Source organism: Heterodontus francisci, unplaced genomic scaffold, assembly GCF_036365525.1.
Source record: "Heterodontus francisci isolate sHetFra1 unplaced genomic scaffold, sHetFra1.hap1 HAP1_SCAFFOLD_480, whole genome shotgun sequence".
Lineage (NCBI taxonomy): Eukaryota > Metazoa > Chordata > Chondrichthyes > Heterodontiformes > Heterodontidae > Heterodontus > Heterodontus francisci.
This window is the reverse complement of record NW_027141172.1, coordinates 979,281-1,003,602: the sequence shown is the minus strand read 5'-3', so window position 1 is coordinate 1,003,602 and position 24,322 is coordinate 979,281. Positions and strand designations below refer to the sequence as shown.

The 24,322-nt window shown below is 48.5% G+C and overlaps 1 protein-coding gene across 4 annotated transcripts in view; it reads left to right on the top strand.

The window, feature by feature from the left end:
• The window catches only part of LOC137362377 (dynactin subunit 1-like), a 212,827-nt gene that overhangs the window by 116,966 nt on the left and 71,539 nt on the right, over positions 1 to 24,322 (top strand). For 3 of the 4 annotated variants that reach the window (XM_068026784.1, XM_068026783.1, XM_068026786.1), the window contains 5 exons: positions 2,622 to 2,783; positions 7,883 to 8,080; positions 10,262 to 10,466; positions 11,311 to 11,389; positions 22,176 to 22,335. In XM_068026784.1, coding sequence (XP_067882885.1) covers positions 2,622 to 2,783; positions 7,883 to 8,080; positions 10,262 to 10,466; positions 11,311 to 11,389; positions 22,176 to 22,335 — 804 coding nt within the window. The remainder of the gene's footprint in view (positions 1 to 2,621; positions 2,784 to 7,882; positions 8,081 to 10,261; positions 10,467 to 11,310; positions 11,390 to 22,175; positions 22,336 to 24,322) is intronic. The other variant, XM_068026785.1, reaches the window with a different exon arrangement.

Below are 24,322 nucleotides of genomic sequence, written 5' to 3'. Positions count from 1 at the left end.
TGGCCTAACTGAGGTTCTGTACAGCTGCAACATGACTTGCCAATTTTTATACTGTATGCCCCGACATATGAAAGCAAGCATGCCGTATGCCTTCTTTACAACCTTATCCACCTGCGTTGCCACTTTCAGTGACCTGTGGACCTGTACGCCCAGATCTCTCTGCCTGTCAATACTCCTAAGGGTTCTGCCATTTACTGTATACCTCCCACCTGCATTAGACCTTCCAAAATGCATTACCTCACATTTGTCCGGATTAAACTCCATCTGCCATTTCTCTGCCCAAGTCTCCAACCGATCTATATCCTGCTGTATCCTCTGACAATCCTCATCATTATCCGCAACTCCACCAACCTTTGTGTCGTCCGCAAACTTCCTAATCAGACCAGCTACATTTTCCTCCAAATCATTTATATATACTACAAACAGCAAAGGTCCCAGCACTGATCCCTGCGGAACACCACTAGTCACATCCCTCCATTCAGAAAAACGCCCATCCACTGTTACCCTCTGTCTTCTATGACTGAGCCAGTTCTGTATCCATCTTGCCAGCTCACCTCTGATCCCGTGTGACTTTACCTTTTGCACCAGTCTGCCATGCGGGACCTTGTCAAAGGCTTTACTAAAGTCCACATAGACAAGATCCACAGCCCTTCCTTCATCAATCATCTTCGTCACTTCCTCAAAGAGGGTACAGAGGAGGTTTACCAGGATGTTGCCTGGTCTGGAGGGCATTAGCTATGAGGAGAGGTTGGAAAAACTGGGATTGTTTTCACTGGAACGACAGAGGTGGAGGGGCGACATGATAGAGGTTTACAAAGTTATGAGCGGCATGGACAGAGTGGATAGTCAGAAGCTTTTTCCCAGGGTGGAAGAGTCAGTTACTTTGGGACATAGGTTTAAGGTGCGAGGGGCAAAGTTTAGAGGGGATGTGCGAGGCAAGTTTTTTTACACAGAGGGTGGTGAGTGCCTGGGGAGGTGATGGAAGCAGATATGATAGCGACATTTAAGAGACATCTTGACAAATATATGAATAGGAAGGGAATAGAGGGATATGGGCCCCGGAAGTGCAGAAGGTGTTAGTTTCGGCAGGCATCAAGATCGGTGCAGGCTTGGAGAGCCGAATGGCCTGTTCCTGTGCTGTACTGTTCTTTGTTCTTTGTTCTTGCAGCCAGGATATTAGTGCCCCTCCAGTTTAGATGCAACCCGTCCTCCTTGTACAGGTCCCATCTGTCCCTGAAGAGAGCCCAATGGTCCAGATATCTGAAACCCTCCCTTCTACACCAGCTGCTCAGCCACCTGTTTAGCTGCACTATCTTCCTACTTCTAGCCCCACTGGCACGTGGCACAGGGAGTAATCCAGAGATTACAACCCTAGAGGTCCTGTTTTTTAACTTACTACCTAACTCCCTAAACTCCCCCTGCAGGACCTCATCACTCTTCCTGCCTATGTCATTGGTACTGATGTGTACCACAACCTCTGGCTGTTCACCCTCCCCCTTCAGAATGCCCTCTGTCCGTTCAGAGACATCCTTGACCTTGGCACCAGGGAGGCAACATACCTTCCTGGAGTCTCTTTCACGTCCACAGAAGCGCCTATCTGTCCACAGAAGTGCCTATCTGTGCACCTGACTATAGAGTCCCCTATAACTATTGCTCTTCTGCGCTTTGTCCCTGCTGAACAACTGTGCCAGCCATGGTGCCACTGCTCTGGCTGCTGCTGTTTTCCCCTGATAGGCCATCCCCCTCAACAGTATCCAAAACGGTATACTTGTTAGAGAGGGGGATAGCCACAGGGGATTCCTGCACTGACTGCCTGCCCCTTCTAGCGGTCTCCCATCTATCTGCCTGCACCTTGGGTGTAACCACTTCTTTAAAACTCCTGTCCATGATGCTCTCTGCCACCTGCATGCTCCGAAGTGCATCCAGTTGCCGCTGAAACCGATCCATGAGGTCTGTGAGGAGCTGCAACTGGGTACACTTCCTGCAGATGCAGTCGCCCGGAACGCTGGAAGTGTCACGGACTTCCCACATGTCCCACATATAGATTAAGAATGGTTCCAGAGATGTGGGACTTTAGTTATGAAGATAGATTGGAGAAGCTGGGGCTGTTCTCCTTAGAGCAGAGAAGATTAACAGGAGCTTGATAGAGGTGTTCAGAATGATGAAGGCTTTTGATAGTGTTATTAAGGAGAAACTCCTTCAAATGGGGGAAGGGTCGATAACCAGAGGACACAGATTTAAGGCAAATGGCAAAAAATCCAGAGGCAACATGAGGAATCAATTTTTTCCCCAGTAAGTTGTGATCTGGAATACTCTGCCTGAAAGGTGGTGGAATCAGATTCAATAGTTCAAAAAGGAATTTGATAAATGCGCAAAGGGGAAACATTTGCTGGTCTATGGGGGAAAGACCATGGGAAAGGGGACTAATTACATAGCTCTACTAAAGAGCCAGCACAGGCACGATGGGCTGAATGGCCTCCTGTGCTTTATCATTCTGTGATAATGTGGAGGTTGGTGTGTGCAGTTGATACAGTGACGGGAACAACTCTGTCAGAGGTTGGGAAGGGCTGTCTGGATGAGTGGCTTTTTTGCCTTCAGTAATTGGTGATTTCCTCTGACAGCCGGCTCGGACAGGGTCCTCTGCCACTCCGTCGCCGTCTGCTGGTGAGCAGAGCAGCAGTGAGCCCAGTACTCCAGCACAGACTCCGCTCGCTGCCCCTATCATCCCCACACCAGCAGCTGGGCTGGCAACGCCTCTGGCTGCTCCTTTGCTGTCTCCAAAGGTGAGTAAAGGCTGATTGAATGGATTGCTGCAACTGGTACAGAGTGCAAAGCATTAAGGTAGATAAGTCCCCAGGGCCTGATGGGATCTACCCCAGAATACTGAGGGAGGCAAGGGAAGAAATTGCTGGGGCCTTGACAGAAATCTTTGCATCCTCATTGGCTACAGGTGAGGTCCCAGAGGACTGGAGAATAACCAATGTTGTTCCTTTGTTTAAGAAGGGTAGCAAGGATAATCCAGGAAATTATAGGCTGGTGAGCTTTACGTCAGTGGTAGGGAAATTATTAGAGAGGATTCTTCGGGACAGGATTTACTCCCATTTGGAAACAAATGGACTTATTAGTGAGAGGCAGCATGGTTTTGTGAAGGGAAGGTCGTGTCTCACTAACTTGATTGAGTTTTTTGAGGAAGTGACGAAGATGATTGCTGAAGGAAGGGCAGTGGTTGTTATCTATATGGACTTCAGTAAAGCCTTTGACAAGGTCCCTCATGGCAGACTGGTACAAAAGGTGAAGTCAGAGGTGAGCTGGCAAGATGGATACAGAACTGGCTCGGTCATAGAAGACAGAGGGTATCAGTGGAAGGGTGCTTTTCTGAATGGAGGGATGTGACTATTGGTGTTCCGCAAGGATCAGTGCAGGTCCCTTTGCTGTTTGTAGTATATATAAATGATTTGGAAGAAAATGTAGCTGGTCTGATTAGTAAGTTTGCGGACGACACAAAGATTGGTGGAGTTGCGGCTAGTGATGAGGATTGTCAGAGGATACAGCAGGATATCGATCGGTTGGAGACTTGGGCGGAGAAATGGCAGATGGAATTTAATTCGGACAAATGTGAGGTAATGCATTTTGGAAGGTCTAATGCAGGTGGGAAGTATACAGTAAATGGCAGAACCCTTAGGAGTATTGACAGGCAGAGAGATCTGGGCGTACAGGTCCACAGGTCACTGAAAGTGGCAACGCAGGTGAATAAAGTAGTCAAGAAGGTATACGGCATGCTTGCCTTCATCGGTCGGGGCATAGAGTATAAAAATTGGCAAGTCATGCTGCAGCTGCACAGAACTTTAGTTAGGCCAGACTTAGAAAATTGTGTGCAATTCTGGTCGCCACACTACCAGAAGGACGTGGAGGCTTTGGAGAGGGTACAGAAGAGGTTTACCAGGATGTTGCCTGGTCTAGCTATGAGGAGAGGTTGGAAAAACTCGGATTGTTTTCACTGGATCAACGGAGGTGGAGGGGCGACATGATAGAGGTTTACAAAGTTATGAGCGGCATGGACAGAGTGGATAGTCAGAAGCTTTTTCTCAGGGTGGAAGAGTCAGTTACGAGGGGACATAGGTTTCAGGTGAGAGGGGCAAAGTTTAGAGGGGATGTGCGAGGCAAGCTCTTTACACAGAGGGTGGTGAGTGCCTGGAACTTGTTGCCGGGGGAGGTGGTGGAAGCAGGTACCATAGAGACGTTTAAGAGGCATCTTGACAAATATATGAATAGGATGGGAATAGAGGGATACGGTCCCCGGAAGTGCAGAAGGTGTTAGTTTAGGCAGGCATCAAGATCGGCACAGGCTTGGAGGGCCAAATGGCCTGTTCCTGTGCTGTACTGTTCTTTGTTCTTTGTTTGTTCTTTGGAGTCTTCTTTCCCCAAGCTATGTTTAGATCTGTCAGCCTCTGCAGCAGGAGCATAGAAGCAGGGAACAGGACTGTCCACAAACCCGTCACATCTGTGAGGCTCCAGTGTGGATCTACAACTATCACATGGGAACAGGAGAAGGCCTGTTCTGTCATTCACTGTGATTATGGCTGATGTGTGATCTAACTCCATGACCCTTAATACCTTTGGTTAACATAAATCTATCAATCTCACATTTAAAATTAACTTTTGATCCATGTTCAGTTGCTGTTTGTGGAAGAGTGTTTCAAACTTTGACCACCCTTTGTGTGACGAAGTGTTTCCTAATTTCACTCCTGATCTAACTTTAAACGCTGCCCCCTCGTCCAAGACTCCCTAACCACTGGAAATAGTTTTCTTCCATCTACCCCCATCTGTTCCCCTTAATATCTTGAAAACTTAGATCTAATCACCCCTTAACCTTTTAAATTCCAGGGAGGTCAGCCCTAGAACAAAGAAAATTACAGCACAGAAACAGGCCCTTCGGCCCTCCAAGCCTTCGCCGATCCAGATCCTCTATCTAAACATGTCGCCTATTTTCTTAGGGTCTGTATCTCTTTACTTCCTGCTCATTCATGTATCTGTCCAGATACATCTTAAAAGATGCTATCGTGCCCGCGTCTACCACCTCCGCTGGCAACGTGTTCCAGGCACCCACCACCCTCTGCGTAAAGAACTTTCCACGCATATCCCCCCTAAACTTTTCCCCTTTCACTTTGAACTCGTGTCCCCTAGTAATTGCATCCCCCACTCTGGGGAAAAAGCTTCTTGCTGTCCACTCTGTCTATACCTCTCATGATTTTGTACACCTCAATCAGGTCCCCCCTCAACCTCCGTCTTTCTAATGAAAATAATCCTAATCTACTCAACCTCTCTTCATAGCTAGCGCCCTCCATACCAGGCAACATCCTGGTGAACCTCCACTGCACCCTCTCCAAAGCATCTACATCCTTTTGGTAATGTGGCGACCAGAACTGCACGCAGTATTCCAAATGTGGCCGAACCAAAGTCCTATACAACTGTAACATGACCTGCCAACTCTTGTACTCAATACCCCGTCCGATGAAGGAAAGTATGCCGTATGCCTTCTTGACCACTCTATTGACCTGCGTTGCCACCTTCAGGGAACAGTGGACCTGAACACCCAAATCTCTCTGTACATCAATTTTCCCCAGGACTTTTCCATTTACTGTATAGTTCACTCTTGAATTGGATCTTCCAAAATGCATCACCTCGCATTTGCCCTGATTGAACTCCATCTGCCATTTCTCTGCCCAACTCTCCAGTCTATCTATATTCTGCTGTATTCTCTGACAGTCCCCTTCACTATCTGCTACTCCACCAATCTTAGTGTCGTCTGCAAACTTGCTAATCAGACCACCTATACTTTCCTCCAAATCATTTATGTATATCACAAACAACAGTGGTCCCAGCACGGATCCCTGTGGAACACCACTGGTCACATATCTCCATTTTGAGAAACTCCCTTCAACTGCTACTCTCTGTCTCCTGTTGCCCAGCCAGTTCTTTATCCATCTAGCTAGTACACCTTGGACCCCATGCGCCTTCACTTTCTCCATCAGCCTACCATGGGGAACCTTATCAAACGCCTTACTGAAGTCCATGTCTATGACATCTGCAGCCCTTCCCTCATCAATCAACTTTGTCATTTCCTCAAAGAATTCTATTAAGTTGGTAAGACATGACCTTCCCTGCACAAAACCATGTTGCCCATCACTGATAAGCCCATTTTCTTCCAGATGGGAATAGATCCTATCCCTCAGTATCTTCTCCAGCAGCTTCCCTACCAGTGACGTCAGGCTCACCGTTCCATAATTACCTGGTTTTTCCCTGCTACCCTTCTTAAGCAAGGGGACAACATTAGCAATTCTCCAGTCCTCCGGGACCTCACCCGTGTTTAAGGATGTTGCAAAGATATCTGTTAAGGCCCCAACTATTTCCTCTCTCGCTTCCCACAGTAACCTGGGATAGGTCCCATCCGGACCTGGAGACTTGTCCACCTTAATGCCTTTTAGAATACCCAACACTTCCTCCCTCCTTATGCCGACTTGACCGAGAGTAATCAAACATCTGTCCCTAACCTCAACATCCGTCATGTCCCTCTCCTCGGTGAATACCGATGCAAAGTACTCGTTTAGAATCTCACCCATTTTCTCTGACTCCACGCATAACTTTCCTCCTTTGTTCTTGAGTGGGCCAATCCTTTCTCTAGTTACCCTCTTGCTCCTTATATATGAATAAAAGGCTTTGGGATTTTCCTTAACCCTGTTTGCTAAAGATATTTCATGACCCCTTTTAGCCCTCTTAATTCCTCGTTTCAGATTGGTCCTACAATCCCGATATTCTTTCAAAGCTTCGTCTTTCTTCAGCCGCCTAGACCTTATGTGTGCTTCCTTTTTCCTGTTTGCTAATCTCATAATTTCACCTGTCATCCATGGTTCCCTAATCTTGCCATTTCTACCCCTCATTTTCACAGGAACATGTCTCTCCTGCACGCTAATCAACGTCTCTTTAAAAGCCTCCCACATATCAAAAGTGGATTTACCTTCAAACAGCTGCTCCCAATCTACATTCCCCAGCTCCTGCCGGATTTTGGTATAGTTGGCCTTCCCCCAATTTAGCACACTTCCTTTAGGACCACTCTCGTCTTTGTCCATGAGTATTCTAAAACTTACGGAATTGTGATCACTGTTCCCAAAGTAGTCCCCTACTGAAACGTCAAACCACCTGGCTGGGCTCATTCCCCAACACCAGGTCCAGTATGGCCCCTTCCCGAGTTGGACTATTTACATACTGCTCTAGAAAACCCTCCTGGATGCTCCTTACAAATTCTGCTCCATCTCGACATTAGATAAATGTTCATGCACAGTTAGGCTGTTAACTAAAGCTGCCTCATTACTCACCACTGAATTTAATATTTCATGTCCCCTTGTTGGTTCTGGGATATATTGTTGAAGAAAGCAATCCCAGACACACTCAAAAATTCACTGCATTGCCAAAATGTGCTGGTCTGCTTATCCCAATCTATATGAAAGTTAAAATCTCCCATTAAAACCACTTTGCCTTTATTATATGCTTGTCTAATCTCTGCATTTATACAATCAATCATTTCACAGGAGCAACGAGAGGCCTATACACAACTCCCACTATAGTCTTAAATCCTTTTCCACTTCTTAATTCTACCCATCAAGTCACCACTGCCTCCACATAGTGTGTGCAGTGTGTACAATTATCACAGTTAGCATGAATTCAGTGTTCAAGTTTAGAACAATTTCGTGAAGGGAGAGTTAATGCCCGAGAACCTGAAGGTTTGATAGCCAAATGACCCTATTTACATCTGTATTTAGGTTCTAGCTGGGGTTGTGTTGAGGGAAGATTAAAAGTTCTTCTTGTTGGTGTCCTGTGTTTGCAGGAGGAGGAGAATCTCCGAGCCCAAGTTAAGGATCTTGAAGAGAAACTGGAGACATTAAAAATGAAGAGAAACGAAGACAGAGCCAAGCTAAAGGAGCTGGAGAAATTCAAGATTCAATTCGAGCAACTGCAGGAATGGAAACAGAAGATGCAGGAACAGCAGAACGAGCTGCAGCGGCAGCTGAAAGAGGCCAAAAAGGTTTGTGCTTTCCTCATTATTGCTGTGCACCTCCTCCAGATTCATAGAAACATAGAAAATAGGAGCAGGAGTAGGCAATTCAGCCCTTCGAGCCTGCTCTGCCATTCAATAGGATCATGGCTGATCATCCAAACCCAGTACCCTGTTCCTGCTTTCACTCCGTATCCCTTCAGCCCGAAGCACAATATCTAACTCTTTCTTGAATATATTTAATGATTTGGCCTCAACTGATTCACCCTCATAAACTCTGCAATGTTAGCTTCGTGGGCACCTAGGCTGGGCATGGTGAAGGACTTGTCCTGCTTTTTGTGTACAGGACAAGTCCAACCCAGCCAATTACTGCCCCATCAGTCTACTCTCAATCATCAGTAAAGTGATGGCAGGTGTCGTCGACAGTGCCATCAAGCGGCACTTGCTTCGCAATAACCTGCTCAGTGATGCTCAGTTTGGGTTCCGCCAGGGCCACTCAGCTCCTGACCTCATTACAGCCTTGGTTCAAACATGGACAAAAGAGCTGAGCTCGAGGTGAGGTGAGAGTGACTGCCCTTGACATTAAGGCAGCATTTGACTAAGTATGGTATCAAGGAGCCCAAGCAAAACTGGAGTCAATGGGAATCCGGGGGAAAACGCTATGCTGTTTGGAGTCATAACTAGCAGAAAGGAAGATGGTTGTGGTTGTTTGAGATCAATCATCTGAGCTCCAGGACATCACTGCAGGAGTTCCTCAGGGTAGTGTCCTGGGCCCAACCATCTTAAGCTGCTTCATCAATGACCTTCCTTCAATCATAAGGTCAGAAGTGGGGATGTTCGCTGATGATTGCACAATGTTCAGCACCATTAGTGATTCCTCAGATACTGAAGCAGTCTGTGTAGAAATGCAGCAAGATCTGGACAATATCCAGGCTTGGGCTGATAAGTGGCAAGTAACATTCGCCCCACACAAGTGCCAGGCAATGACCATCTTCAAGAGAGAATCTAACCATCTCCCCTTGACATTCAATGGCATTACCATCGCTGAATCCCCCACCATCAACATCCTGGGAGTGAACATTGACTGGAAACTGAACTGGAGTAGCCATATAAATACCGTGGCTACAAGAGCAGGTCAGAGGCTCGGAATCCTGTGGCAAGTAACTCACCTCCTGACTCCCCAAAGCCTGTCCACCATCTACAAGGCACAAGTCAGGAGTGTGATGGAATACTCTCCACTTGCCTGGATGGGTGCAGCTCCAACAACACTCAAGAAGCTCAACACCATCCAGGACAAAGCAGCCCACTTGATTGGCACCCCAGTCACAATCATTCACTCCCTCCACCACCGACACACAGTGGCAGCAGTGTGTACCATCTACAAGATGCAATGTAGCAATGCACCAAGGCTCCTTCGACAGCACCTTCCAAACCCATGACCTTTACCACCTAGAATGACAAGAGCAGCAAATACATGGGAACACCACCACCTGCAAGTTCCCGTCCAAGTCACACACCATCCTGACTTGGAACTATATCGCCGTTCCTTCACTGTCACTGGATCAAAATCTTGGAACTCCCTTCCTAACAGCACTGTGGGTGTACCTACCCCAAATGGACTGCAGAAGTTCTAGAAGGTGGCTCACGACCTCCCCCCTTACGGGCAGTTAAAGATGGGAAATAAATGCTGGCGTAGCCAGCGCCACCCACATCCCAGGGGTGTGTATATATATATATATATATATATATATATATATATATATAAAAAATTACTGTGACTGTGCTTAATTACTGGGATCAATGCTTGGGACTGTGTTTAACTGCTGGGATCGGTACTGGGACTGTGTTTAACTGCTGGGATCGGTACTGGGACTGTGTTTAACTGCTGGGATCGGTACTGGGACTGTGTTTAACTGCTGGGATTGGTACTGGGACTGTGTTTAACTGCTGGGATTGGTACTGGGATTGTGTTTAACTGCTGGGATCGGTACTGGGACTGTGTTTAACTGCTGGGATCGGTACTGGGATTGTGTTTAACTGCTGGGATCGGTACTGGGATTGTGTTTAACTGCTGGGATCGGTACTGGGACTGTGTTTAACTGCTGGGATCGGTACTGGGACTGTGTTTAACTGCTGGGATCGGTACTGGGATTGTGTTTAATTGCTGAAGGTGACAATGTGTTGAGCTGTGTTTTCCTCCTTGGTGTTTAGGAAGCAAAGGATGCTCTTGAGGCCAGGGATCATTACATGGAGGAGATGGCTGACACCGCCGACGCAATTGAGATGGCGACTCTTGACAAAGAGATGGCGGAAGAGCGAGCAGAATCACTGCAGCAAGAAGTGGACAGTCTGAAGGAGAAAGTAGACGAGCTGACCATGGACTTGGAAATCCTGAAGCATGAGATCGAAGAGAAAGGTGACAATTAGCAGAAGGATGAGTAGGGTCAATGCGTCACTCGGGTGGCACTGAAATAATCAGGGACCAACACATGGATTCCTGATCGGTGTTAGTAATGTCACATAGTCATGGGTTCAATTAATAGCCCCATTCAGAACTGACATCAGTGCAGTACTGCACTGCGCTGTCAGAGGGTCAGTACTGAGGGAGTGCTGCACTGTTGGAAGGTCAGTACTGAGGGAGTGCTGCACTGTCGGAGGGTCAGTACTGAGGGAGTGCCGCACTGTCGGAGTGTCAGTACTGAGGGAGTGCCGCACTGTCGGAGTGTCAGTACTGAGGGAGTGCCGCACTGTCGGAGTGTCAGTACTGAGGGAGTGCCGCACTGTCGGAGTGTCAGTACTGAGGGAGTGCCGCACTGTCGGAGTGTCAGTACTGAGGGAGTGCCGCACTGTCGGAGTGTCAGTACTGAGGGAGTGCCGCACTGTCGGAGTGTCAGTACTGAGGGAGTGCCGCACTGTCGGAGTGTCAGTACTGAGGGAGTGCCGCACTGTCGGAGGGTCAGTACTGAGGGAGTGCCGCACTGTCGGAGTGTCAGTACTGAGGGAGTACCGCACTGTCGGAGTGTCAGTACTGAGGGAGTGCCGCACTGTCGGAGTGTCAGTACTGAGGGGGTGCCGCACTGTCGGAGTGTCAGTACTGAGGGAGTGCCGCACTGTTGGAGTGTCAGTACTGAGGGAGTGCCGCACTGTCAGTGGGGCAGTACTGATGTGATTGTGTGTGTGTGTGTGTTTGGGGGATATGAGTATGAAAGCTATTAGAGGTTTGTGGGGAAAGTTATTGAGAGCTGATGTCTTGTCCACAGGGACTGATGGAGCAGCCTCCAGTTACCAGCTCAAGCAGCTGGAAGAACAAAATGCTCGACTGAAGGAGGCTCTTGTCAGGTCAGTAATGGAAAGCTCCGGGTCGCTTTCTCTCTTCAATATGGCGTTGGGTGGAATGGAATGTCCTGGGCTTTCCCCGCACACGCCTTGGTTTGATATTTATCTCGCATCAAATTTTCCACTTTAATGAAGCATTGTGGAATTTTCCTGAATTTCCAAGTACTATCGTTACCAATCAACCGATCGGGAAATTGGAGCCAACAACCAGGAATGCAACAGTTGAATTGACCTTTCCTTTCATCAGTTGATAGAATTATCGAATGATACAGCACCGGTGGCCGTTTGTCCATCTAGCCTGTCTCAGCTTTGACAAACTTTCCAATTAGTCCCATCCCAATCCCCACCCCCCCGCCCCCCCTCCCAACCTTTCCCCATCGCCCTGTGAATTTTTCCTCTCGATGTATTTGTCAATTCCCTTTGAAAATTGCTATTGAATCTGCTTCCACCATCTTTTCAGGCAACACATTCCAGATCACAACAACACACTGTCTTCAATAGAAAATGTCCTCATATCACCTCTGGATTTTTTGCCAAACGCTTTGACCTTGTATTTTTTTTTAGTCATTTGTGGGAGGTGGGTGTCACTGGCCAGGCCAGCATTTGTACCCCATCCCTAATTGCCCTTGAGAAGGTGGTGGTGAGCTGCCTTCTTGAACCGCTGCAGTCCATGTGAGGTAGGTACACCCACAGTGCTGTTAGGAAGGGAGTTCCAGGATTTTAACCCAGCGACAGTGAAGGAACGGTGATATAGTTCCAAGTCAGGATGGTGTGTGACTTGGAGGGGAACTTGCAGGTGGTGGTGTTCCCATGTATTTGCTGCCCTTGTCCATCTAGTTGGTAGAGGTCGCGGGTTTGGAAGATGCTGTCTGAGGAGCCTTGGTGCGTTGCTGCAGTGCATCTTGTAGATGGTACACACTGCTGCCAATGTGTGTCGATGGTGGAGAGAGTGACTGTTTGTTGGTGGGGTTCCAATCAAGTGGACTGCTTTGTCCTGGATGGTGTCGAGCTTCTCGCGTGTTGTTGGAGCTACACCCATCCAGGCAAGAATGGATACAGCACAGAAGGAGGCCATTCGGCCAGTCAGCTGTGTGGCTTTCTACAAGAGCAACTCACCTAGTTTCACTCCCCTACCCTTTCCCCATAGCCCTGAAAATTTTACTCTTTAGATAGTTATCCAGCTCCCTTTTAAAGGCCTCAATTGAACCTGCCTTCACCACACTGTCAGACAGTGCATTCTAGATCCTAACCGCTTGCTGTGTAAAAAAAAAATAGTTTTCCTTCATGTCGCTGTTGCATCTTTTGCCAACCACCTTAAATCAGTGTCCCCTGGTTCTGGATCCTTCCACCAATGGGAACAGTCTCTCACTATCTATTCAGTCCAGACACCTCATGATTTTGAAGACCTCTCACAAATCTCCTCAATCTTCTGTTCTCTCAGGAGAACAGCCTCAGCTTCTCCAACCTATCCACCGAACTGAAGTTCCTCATCCCTCATGAATCTTTTCTGCATCCTCTCTAATGCCTTAACATTCACCCTAAAGTGTGGTGCCCAGAACTCCAGTTGAGATCAAAGCAGCATTTTATACAGGTTTATCATACCATCCTTGTTTTTGTACTCTATGCCCCTATGTATGAAGCCAAGGATTCGATATACTTTATTAACTGCTTTCTCAATCTGCCCTGCAGCCTTCACTGACTTATGCACATATACCCCCCAGGTCCCTGTGCTCCTGAACCCCCTTTGGAGTTGTACTCTTTCATTTATATTGTTTCTCTTTGTTCTTCCGACCAAAATGAATCACTTCACACTTTTCTGCATTAAATTTCATCTGCCACTTGTCCACCCATTCCACCAGCCTGCCTATGTCCTCCTTGAAGTTTATCACTAACCTTCACAATACTCCCAAGTTTTGTGTCATCGGCAGATTTTGAAATTGTGCCCTGTACACCCAAGTCGAGGTCATGAATATATATCAAGAAAAACAGGGACCCTAACATTAAGCCCTGGAGAACCTCACCACATACCTTCCTCCAGTCCGACTTGTGCCTTGTAGATGGAGGACGGGCTTTGGGGAGTCAGCAAGTGAGTTACTCACTGCTGAATTCCTAGCCTCTGACCTGTTCTTGAAGCCCAGTATTTATATGGCTGGGGGACTGTGGCGTAGTGGTAATGTTACTGGACTAGTAATCCAACGAGTGCTGTGGAGACATGAGTTCAGACCCCACCATGGCAACTGGTGAAATTTAAACTCAATTAATTAATAAATCTGGAATTGAAAGCTGATCTCAGTAATAGAAAGATAGAAAATAAAAGCAGGAGCAGGCCATAGTTGATCGTTTAATTCAGTATCCTGTTCCCGCTTTCTCCCCATATCCCTTGATCCCTTTGGCATTAAATGGTAGCATGAATCTCTCATCAATTGTCATAAAAACCCATCTGGTTCACTCATATCCTTCAGGGAAGGAAATCTGCCGTCGCTACTTGGTCTGGCCTACATGTCAGTCCAGACCCACAGCAGTGTGGTTGAGTCTTAACTGCCCCTTGAAATGGCCGAGCAAGCCACTCAGTTGTAGCAAAAGTGCTACAGAAAAGTCGGTGTACGTACACCAGGTGGACTGCAGCGGTTCAAGAAGGCGGCTCACCAGCATCTTCTTGGGCAATTAGGGATGGGCAACAAATGTTGGCCTTGCCAGCAACGCCCACATCCCATGAAACAGATAAAAAAAAAAAGTGGTGCAGTTCAGTTTCTGGTCAATGGTAACTCACAGAATGTTGATAGTGGGGGATTCAGTGATGGTAATGCCATTGAATGTCAAGGGGTGATGGTTAGATTCTCTCTTGTTGGAGATGGTCATTGCCTGGCACTTGTGTGACGCGATTATTCCTTGCCACTTATCAGCCCAAGCCTGAACGTTGTCCAGGTCTTATTGGATGTACTCTATTCCTCTATTAATAAAGCCAAGAATCCCATATGCTTTTTAAGTCTTCTCAACTTGTCCTGCTACCTTCAGGTATTAGGGATGAAGTTCTGAATGCCTTCCACAGGAGAGGTCAGGAATAGGGGACATCTGACTGGTCTCAATGTGTTGGAAACATCATTCCATAATACTTCTCCATCTAGCTCTGCTCTCCAGCCATAGCATTTAAAACCCAAGGTGTAATTGTACCTCTGTAAAAAGCTTAATAAGCCTTCAGTTAGAGCACTGTGTGCAATAAAGGCTGCAGATTTTCGGAGGATATTGTAGCTTTAGAGAGGCTATAGCACTGTCACTCAGGTGCTGCCTGCAAATGAAAAGAAAAATGGAGACTTTTCCATTCGAATACAGATTATGGGTTGATGTGATGAAGTGGGATTAGTTTGATGAACCCAAAGGGACTGGTGGTCTGAGGTGCATTTGTTTTAATGCTAGAAGTGTAGTAGGTAAGGCAGATGAACTTAGGGCTTGGATTAGTACCTGGGAGTATGATGTTATTGCTATTACTGAGACTTGGTTAAGGGAAGGGCACGATTGGCAACTAAATATCCCAGGATATCGATGCTTCAGGCGGGATAGAGAGGGAGGTAAAAGGGGTGGAGGAGTTGCATTACTGGTCAAAGAGGATATCACAGCTGTGCTGAAGGAGGGCACTATGGAGGACTCGAGCAGTGAGGCAATATGGGCAGAACTCAGAAATAGGAAGGGTGCGGTAACAATGTTGGGGCTGTACTACAGGCTTCCCAACAGCGAGCGTGAGATAGAGGTACAAATATGTAAACAGATTATGGAAAGATGTAGGAGCAACAGGGTTGTGGTGATAGGAGATTTTAATTTTCCCAACATTGACTGGGATTCACTTAGTGTTAGAGGTCTAGATGGAGCAGAATTTGTAAGGAGCATCCAGGAGGGTTTTCTCGGGCAGTATGTAAATAGTCCAACTCGGGAAAGGGGCCATACTGGACCTGGTGTTGGGGAATGAGCCCGGCCAGGTGGTTGACGTTTCAGTAGGGAACTACTTTGGGAATAGTGATCACAATTCCGTAAGTTTTAGAATACTCATGGACAATGACGAGAGTGGTCCTAAAGGAAGAGTGCTAAATTGGGGGAAGGCCAATTATACAAAAATTCGACAGGAGCTGGGGAATGTAGATTGGGAGCAGCTGTTTGAAGGTAAATCCACATGTGATATGTGGGAGGCTTTTAAAGAGAGATTGATTAGCGTGCAGGAGAGACATGTTCCTGTGAAAATGAGGGATAGAAATGGCAAGATTAGGGAACCATGGATGACAGGTGAAATTGTGAGACTAGCTAAGAGGAAAAAGGAAGCATACATAAGGTCTAGGCGGCTGAAGAAAGACGAAGCTTTGGAAGAATATCGGGAATGTAGGACCAATCTGAAACGAGGAATTAAGAGGGCTAAAAGGGGTCATGAAATATCTTTAGCAAACGGGGTTAAGGAAAATCCCAAAGTCTTTTATTCATATCTAAGGAGCAAGAGGGTAACTAGTGAAAGGATTGGCCCACTCAAGGACAAAGGAAAATTATGCGTGGAGTCAGAGAAAATGGGTGAGATTCTAAACGAGTACTTTGCATCGGTATTCACCGAGGAGAGGGACATGACGGATGTTGAGGTTAGGGACAGATGTTTGATTACTCTAGGTCAAGTCGGCATAAGGAGGGAGGAAGTGTTGGGTATTCTAAAAGGCATTAAGGTGGACAGGTCCCCAGGTCCGGATGGGATCTATCCCAGGTTACTGAGGGAAGCGAGAGAGGAAATAGCTGGGGCCTTAACAGATATCTATGCAGCATCCTTAAACACGGGTGAGGTCCCGGAGGACTGGAGAATTGCTAATGTAGTCCCCTTGTTTAAGAAGGGTAGCAGGGATAATCCAGGTAATTATAGACCGGTGAGCCTGACGTCAGTGGTAGGGAAGCTGCTGGAGAAGATACTGAGGGATAGGATCTATTCCCATCTGGAAGAAAATGGGCTTATCAGTGATAGGCAACATGGTTTTGTGCAGGGAAGGTCATGTCTTACCAACTTAATAGAATTCTTTGAGGAAGTGACAAAGTTGATTGATGAGGGAAGGGCTGTAGATGTCATAGACATGGACTTCAGTAAGGCATTTGATAAGGTTCCCCATGGTAGGTTGATGGAGAAAGTGAAGTCGCATGGGGTCCAAGGTGTACTAGCTAGATGGATAAAAAACTGGCTGGGCAACAGGAGACAGAGAGTAGCAGTGGAAGGGAGTTTCTCAAAATGGAGACGTGTGACCAGTGGTGTTCCACAGGGATCCGTGCTGGGACCACTGTTGTTTGTGATATACATAAATGATTTAGAGGAAAGTATAGGTGGTCTGATTAGCAAGTTTGCAGACGACACTAAGATTGGTGGAGTAGCAGATAGTGAAGGGGACTGTCAGAGAATACAGCAGAATATAGATAGACTGGAGAGTTGGGCAGAGAAATGGCAGATGGAGTTCAATCAGGACAAATGCGAGGTGATGCATTTTGGAAGATCCAATTCAAGAGTGAACTATACAGTAAATGGAAAAGTCCTGGGGAAAATTGATGTACAGAGAGATTTGGGTGTTCAGGTCCATTGTTCCCTGAAGGTGGCAACGCAGGTCAATAGAGTGGTCAAGAAGGCATACGGCATGCTTTCCTTCATCGGACGGGGTATTGAGTACAAGGGTTGGCAGGTCATGTTACAGTTGTATAAGACTTTGGTTCGGCCACATTTGGAATACTGCGTGCAGTTCTGGTCGCCACATTACCAAAAGGATGTAGATGCTTTGGAGAGGGTGCAGAGGAGGTTCACCAGGATGTTGCCTGGTATAGAGGGCGCTAGCTATGAAGAGAGGTTGAGTAGATTAGGATTATTTTCATTAGAAAGATGGAGGTTGAGGGGGGACCTGATTGAGGTGTGCAAAATCATGAGAGGTATAGACAGGGTGGATAGCAAGAAGCTTTTTCCCAGAGTGGGGGATTCAATTACTAGGGGTCACGAGGTCAAAGTGAGAGGGGAAAAGTTTAGGGGGGATATGCGTGGAAAGTTATTTACGCAGAGGGTGGTGGGTGCCTGGAACGCGTTTCCAGCGGAGGTGGTAGACGCGGGCACGATAGCGTCTTTTAAGATGTATCTAGACAGATACATGAATGGGCAGGAAGCAAAGAGATACAGACCCTTAGAAAATAGGCGACAGGTTTAGATAGAGGATCTGGATCGGCGCAGGCTTGGAGGGCCGAAGGGCCTGTTCCTGTGCTGTAATTTTCTTTGTTCTTTGTAGTTTGGGTTTGATACAGGGCTATTGGGAGAGCGCGTGGCAGTGGGATTAGATATTAGATTGGGGTAGATACTGGGCCATGGAGAGTGCACGGGACATTGGGATTAGTTTGGGATTGATACTGGGCTATGGGGAGAGAGTGGGGCAGTGGGATTAGTTTGGGATTGATACTGGGCTATGGGGAGAGAGTGGGGCAGTGGGATTCGTTTGGGATTGATACAGAGCTATGGGGAGAGAATGGGGCAGTGGGATTAGTTTGGGATTGATACAGAGCTATGGGAATAGAGGGGCTGTGGGATTAGTTTGGGATTGATACCAGGCTATGGGGAGAGAGTGGGGCTGTGGGATTAGTTTGGGATTGATACAGGGCTATGGGGAGAGAGCGGGGCAGTGGGATTAGTTTGGGGATTGATACAGGGCTATGGGGAGAGAGTGGTGCTGTGGGATTAGTTTGGGATTGATACAGAGCTATGGGGAGAGAGTGGGGCAGTGGGATTAGTTTGGGATTAATACAGAGCTATGGGGAGAGAGTGGGGCAGTGGGATTAGTTTGGGATTGATACAGGGCTGTGGGGAGAGAGTGGGGCTGTGGGATTAGTTTGGGATTGATACAGGGCTATGGGGAGAGAGCGGGGCAGTGGGATTAGTTTGGGATTGATACAGGGCTATGGGGAGAGAGCGGGGCAGTGGGATTAGTTTGGGATTAATACAGAGCTATGGGGAGAGAGCGGAGCAGTGGGATTAGTTTGGGATTGATACAGGGCTATGGGGAGAGAACGGGGCAGTTGGATTAGTTTGGGATTGATACAGGGCTATGGGGAGTGAACGGGGCAGTTGGATTAGTTTGGGATTGATAAAGGTTTATGGAGAGAGTGCAGAGCTGCGGAATTATATTAGCGATTGATACAGAGCTATGGATAGAGAAGGAGGGCAGTGGAATTCGATTGGGGATTGATACAGTGCTAAGGGGAGAGAGTGGGGAAGTGGGATTAGTTTGGGATGGATTCAGGGCTATGAGGAAAGGGTGGAGCAGTGAGATTAGTTTTGGGATTGATACAGGTCTATGGGGAGAGACTGGGACAGTAGGATTAGTTTGGGATTATTACATGGCTATGGGGAGAGAGGCGGGCAGTGGAATTAGTTTGGGGTTGATATAGGGCTATGAGGAGAGAGAGCGGGACAGTGGAATTATATTTAGGATTGATACAGGACTACAGGGAGTGAGCGGGGCAGTGGGATTAGTTTGGGATTGATGCAGGACTCTGGAGAGAGAGAGAGGAGCAGTGGGATTAGTTTGGGATTGACACAGAGCCATGGGGAGAGAGCGGGGCAGTGAGATTAGATTGGGGATTGATACAGGGCCATGAGGAGAGAGCGGGGCAATGGGATTAGATTGGGGATTGATACAGGGCCATGGGGAGAGAGCGGGGCAATGGGTTTAGATTGGGGATTGATACAGGGCTCTGGGGAGAGAGTGGAGCAATGGGATTAGTTGAGGATTGATACAAGGCAAGGGAAAAGAGTGGGATAGTGTGGTTAGTTTGGGATTGACTCAGGACTATGGGGGGAGAGCAGGGCGGTTGGATTAGTTTGGAATTGACACAGGGTTGAACAGGAGAGAGTGGGACACTGTTCCCACTCGTGAAAGGATCAAGAACAAGAGGGCACAGATTTTAAGTATTTGGTAAGAGAAGCAAAAGTGACATGAGGAAAAACTTTTTCACGCAGTGAGTGGTTAAAGTCTGGAATGCGCTGCCTGAGAACGTGGTGGAGGCAGGTTCAATTGAAGCATTCAAAAGGGAATTGGACAGTTATATGAAAAGGAGGATTGTGCAGGGTTACAGGAAGAAGGCAGGGGAATGGACCTGGGGGAATTGCTCTTTCAGAGATCCAGTGTGGACACGATGGCCGAATAGCTGCCTCCTGCAGTGGAACAATTCTGTGATTCCCTTGGATGTCTAACTCAGGGAGATTGCTTGTATCTTCCTCAGTGATCATTTAGCTTCTCTGTCCTTTCTCTATTCCTCATTACAAATTCTCCTGACTCTGCCTGTAATGGGCCCAATTTGTCTTAGCCAACTGTTTCCTTTTTACGTACCTATAGAAGCTTTTCAAGTCCGTTTTTATATTTTCTACTAGCTTACATTCATATTGCATATTCATGCTCCCTTTCTTTATCAGTTTCTTGGTCATGCTTTGCTGTATTCTAAAATTCTCCCAATCCTCAGGTTTACTACTATTTCTGGCAACTTTATAGAGCTTTCCTTTTAATCTTATACAATCCTTCCTTTTTTATCCACGCCTTTACTTTTGGTGTTTTCACACTTTGAAGGAATGCACAGTTGCTGTAAACTATGTAATAATTCTTTAAAGATTATCCAATGCCTATGTACTGTTATACCTTTTAATGTATTTTCCCAATTCACCTCAGCCAATTTGCCCCTCATACCTTCATAATTTCCTATGTTCAAATTTAAATATCCTGGCTCCAGATTGAACTACCTCACTTTCAAACATTATGTAAAATTCTATCATATTATGGTCACTTATCCCTAAAGGTTCTTTTTCTTTCTTTTGGGCCTCCTTATCTCGAGAGACAATGGATACGCGCCTGGAGGTGGTCAGTGGTTTGTGAAGCAGCGCCTGGAGTGCCTATAAAGGCCAATTCTGGAGTGACAGGCTCTTCCACAGGTGCTGCAGAGAAATTTGTTTGTTGGGGCTGTTGCACAGTTGGCTCTCCCCTTGCGCCTCTGTCTTTTTTCCTGCCAACTACTAAGTCTCTTCGACTCGCCACAATTTAGCCCTGTCTTTATGGCTGCCCGCCAGCTCTGGCGAATGCTGGCAACTGACTCCCACGACTTGTGATCAATGTCACACGATTTCATGTCGCGTTTGCAGACGTCTTTATAACGGAGACATGGACGGCCGGTGGGTCTGATACCAGTGGCGAGCTCGCTGTACAATGTGTCTTTGGGGATCCTGCCATCTTCCATGCGGCTCACATGGCCAAGCCATCTCAAGCGCCGCTGACTCAGTAGTGTGTATAAGCTGGGGGTGTTGGCCGCTTCAAGGACTTCTGTGTTGGAGATATAGTCCTGCCACCTGATGCCAAGTATTCTCCGAAGGCAGCGAAGATGGAATGAATTGAGACGTCGCTCTTGGCTGGCATACGTTGTCCAGGCCTCGCTGCCGTAGAGCAAGGTACTGAGGACACAGGCCTGATACACTCGGACTTTTGTGTTCCGTGTCAGTGCGCCATTTTCCCACACTCTCTTGGCCAGTCTGGACATAGCAGTGGAAGCCTTACCCATGCGCTTGTTGATTTCTGCATCTAGAGACAGGTTACTGGTGATAGTTGAGCCTAGGTAGGTGAACTCTTGAACCACTTCCAGAGCGTGGTCGCCAATATTGATGGATGGAGCATTTCTGACATCCTGCCCCATGATGTTCGTTTTCTTGAGGCTGATGGTTAGGCCAAATTCATTGCAGGCAGACGCAAACCTGTCGATGAGACTCTGCAGGCATTCTTCAGTGTGAGATGTTAAAGCAGCATCGTCAGCAAAGAGGAGTTCTCTGATGAGGACTTTCCGTACTTTGGACTTCGCTCTTAGACGGGCAAGGTTGAACAACCTGCCCCCTGATCTTGTGTGGAGGAAAATTCCTTCTTCAGGTTCTTTTACAACAAGATTATTAATTAACCCTTTCTTATTACATAATACTAGATCTAAAATAGCCTGTTCTCTAGTCAATTCCTCAACATACTGCTCTAGAAAACCATCCCAACACACTCCTGAAACTTGTCCTCCACAGCATTAGTGCTCACTGGGTTTACCCAGTCTATATGTAGATTGAGATCACCCATATTTACTCTGTTACCCATGCTACATGCTTCTCTAATTTATTGTTTAATACCATGACCCACATTACCACTACTGTTTGGTGGTCTATAAACAACTGCTACCAATGTTTGCTGCCCGTTGCTGTTTCTTAGTTCCACCCAAACAGATTCCACATTTTGTTCTTCCGATCTGAGATCCTCCCTTACTAACATGCTGACCCATCCCTTATTATCAGTTGAACACCACCTTCCTTTCCTTTTTGCCTGTCCTTCCAAAATGCTGAATATCCTTGAATATCCTTGAATATTCAGTTCCCAGTCTTGGTCACCCTGTAGCCACTTTTCCGTAATGTCAATTAGATCATACCCATTTACCTCGATTTGTCTCTTTGCTGTCACTGTTGCCGTCGCGGCTCCCGCCGCCCGGACCATCGCGGCTCCCGCCGCCCGGACCGTCGCGGCTCCCGCCGCCCGGACCATCGCGGCTCCCGCCGCCCGGACCGTCGCGGCTCCCGTCACCCTCACAAACCTGAGCAAAACCACACATTTATCAACCTTCGGGTGAAACACTCCAAGTGTGATTGGACAGAATTGTCTGTGAGCTGCAGTCAAGCTACTTCCACAAAAAGGTTGGGTGGCGTTGGGGGTCCTGACCCATTGTTAACTTTCTGATTGTACACCAGGATGCGCGATCTCTCTGCCTCGGAGAAACAGGAGCACAGCAAGCAGCAAAAAGTGATGGAGAAGAAGAGCAGTGAACTGGAAACGCTGAGGCAACAGAGAGAGAAGCTGCTCGAGGAAATTAAACAGGCTGAAAAGACAATTGACGAATTGAAAGAGCAGGTGAGAGCAGACGTGGAGCTGTGACCTGACAGTTCCAGAAGACTACTCCAGTATCCCCTCCCCCTCAACCACTCCCCACCCCGCCCTCAGTCCAACCCTCTCCCCACCACTCAGTCACTCGCCACCCCGCCCTCACTCCAACCCTCTCCCCACCACTCAGTCACTCGCCACCCCGCCCTCACTCCAACCCTCTCCCCACCACTCAGTCACTCGCCACCCCGCCCTCACTCCAACCCTCTCCCCACCACTCAGTCACTCGCCACCCCGCCCTCACTCCAACCCTCTCCCCACCACTCAGTCACTCGCCACCCCGCCCTCACTCCTACTCCCTCTCCCCACCACTGTCATCCTCACCCCGTCCTCACTCCTGCCCTCTCCCCACCACTCAGTCACTCGCCACCCCGCCCTCACTCCTACTCCCTCTCCCCACCACTCAGTCACTCCCCACCCCGCCCTCACTCCTACTCCCTCTCCCCACCACTCAGTCACTCCCCACCCCGCCCTCACTCCAACCCTCTCCCCACCACTCAGTCACTCGCCACCCCGTCCTCATTCCTACTCCCTCTCCCCACCACTCAGTCACTCGCCACCCCGCCCTCACTCCTACTCCCTCTCCCCACCACTGTCATCCTCACCCCGTCCTCACTCCTGCCCTCTCCCCACCACTCAGTCACTCGCCACCCCGACCTCACTCCTACTCCCTCTCCCCACCACTCAGTCACTCCCCACCCCGCCCTCACTCCTACCCTCTCTCCACCACTCAGTCACTCACCACCCCGCCCTCACTCCTACTCCCTCTCCCCACCACTCAGTCACTCCCCACCCCGCCCTCACTCCTACCCTCTCCCCACCACTCAGTCACTCGCCACCCCGCCCTCACTCCTACCCTCTCTCCACCACTCAGTCACTCACCACCCCGCCCTCACTCCTACTCCCTCTCCCCACCACTGTCATCCTCACCCGCCCTCACTCCAACCCTCTCCCCACCACTCAGTCACTCCCCACCCCGCCCTCACTCCTACTCCCTCTCCCCACCACCCAGTCACTCCTCACCCCACCCTCACTCCTACCCTCTCCCCACCACTCGGTCACTCCCCACCCCGCCCTCACTCCTACTCCCACTGTGGGCGAGAGCGAGTGAGTCTGTGGGCGAGAGAGAGCGAGCGAGCAAGGCTGTGGGCAAGAGAGAGCGAGTGAGTCTGTGGGCGAGAGAGAGAGCAAGTGAGTCTGTGGGCGAGAGAGAGAGCGAGTGAGTCTGTGGGCGAGAGAGCGAGCGAGTCTGTGGGCGAGAGAGAGAGCGAGCGAGTCTGTGGGCGAGAGAGAGAGAGCGAGCGAGTCTGTGGGCGAGAGAGAGAGAGCGAGCAAGTCTGTGGGCGAGAGAGAGAGAGAGCGAGCAAGTCTGTGGGCACGAGAGAGAGAGAACAAGCGAGTCTGTGGGCGAGAGAGAGAGAGAGAGCGAGCGAGTCTGTGGGCGAGAGAGAGAGAGCGAGCAAGTCTGTGGGCGAGAGAGAGAGAGAGAGAGCGAGCAAGTCTGTGGGCACGAGAGAGAGAGAGCAAGCGAGTCTGTGGGCGAGAGAGAGAGAGAGAGCGAGCGAGTCTGTGGGCGAGAGAGAGAGCGAGCACGTCTGTGGGCGGGAGAGAGAGAGCGAGCGAGTCTGTGGGCGAGAGAGAGAGAGAGAGAGCGAGCGAGTCTGTGGGCCAGAGAGAGAGCGAGCGAGTCTGTGGACACGAGAGAGAGAGAGCAAGCGAGTCTGTGGGCGAGAGAGAGAGAGAGAGAGAGAGAGCGAGCAAGTCTGTGGGCGAGAGAGAGAGAGCGAGCAAGTCTGTGGGCGAGAGAGAGAGAGCGAGCGAGTCTGTGGGCGAGAGAGAGAGAGCGAGTGAGTCTGTGGGCCAGAGAGAGAGAGAGCGAGTCTGTGGGCACGAGAGAGAGAGAGCAAGCGAGTCTGTGGGCGAGAGAGAGAGAGAGCAAGCGAGTCTGTGGGCGAGA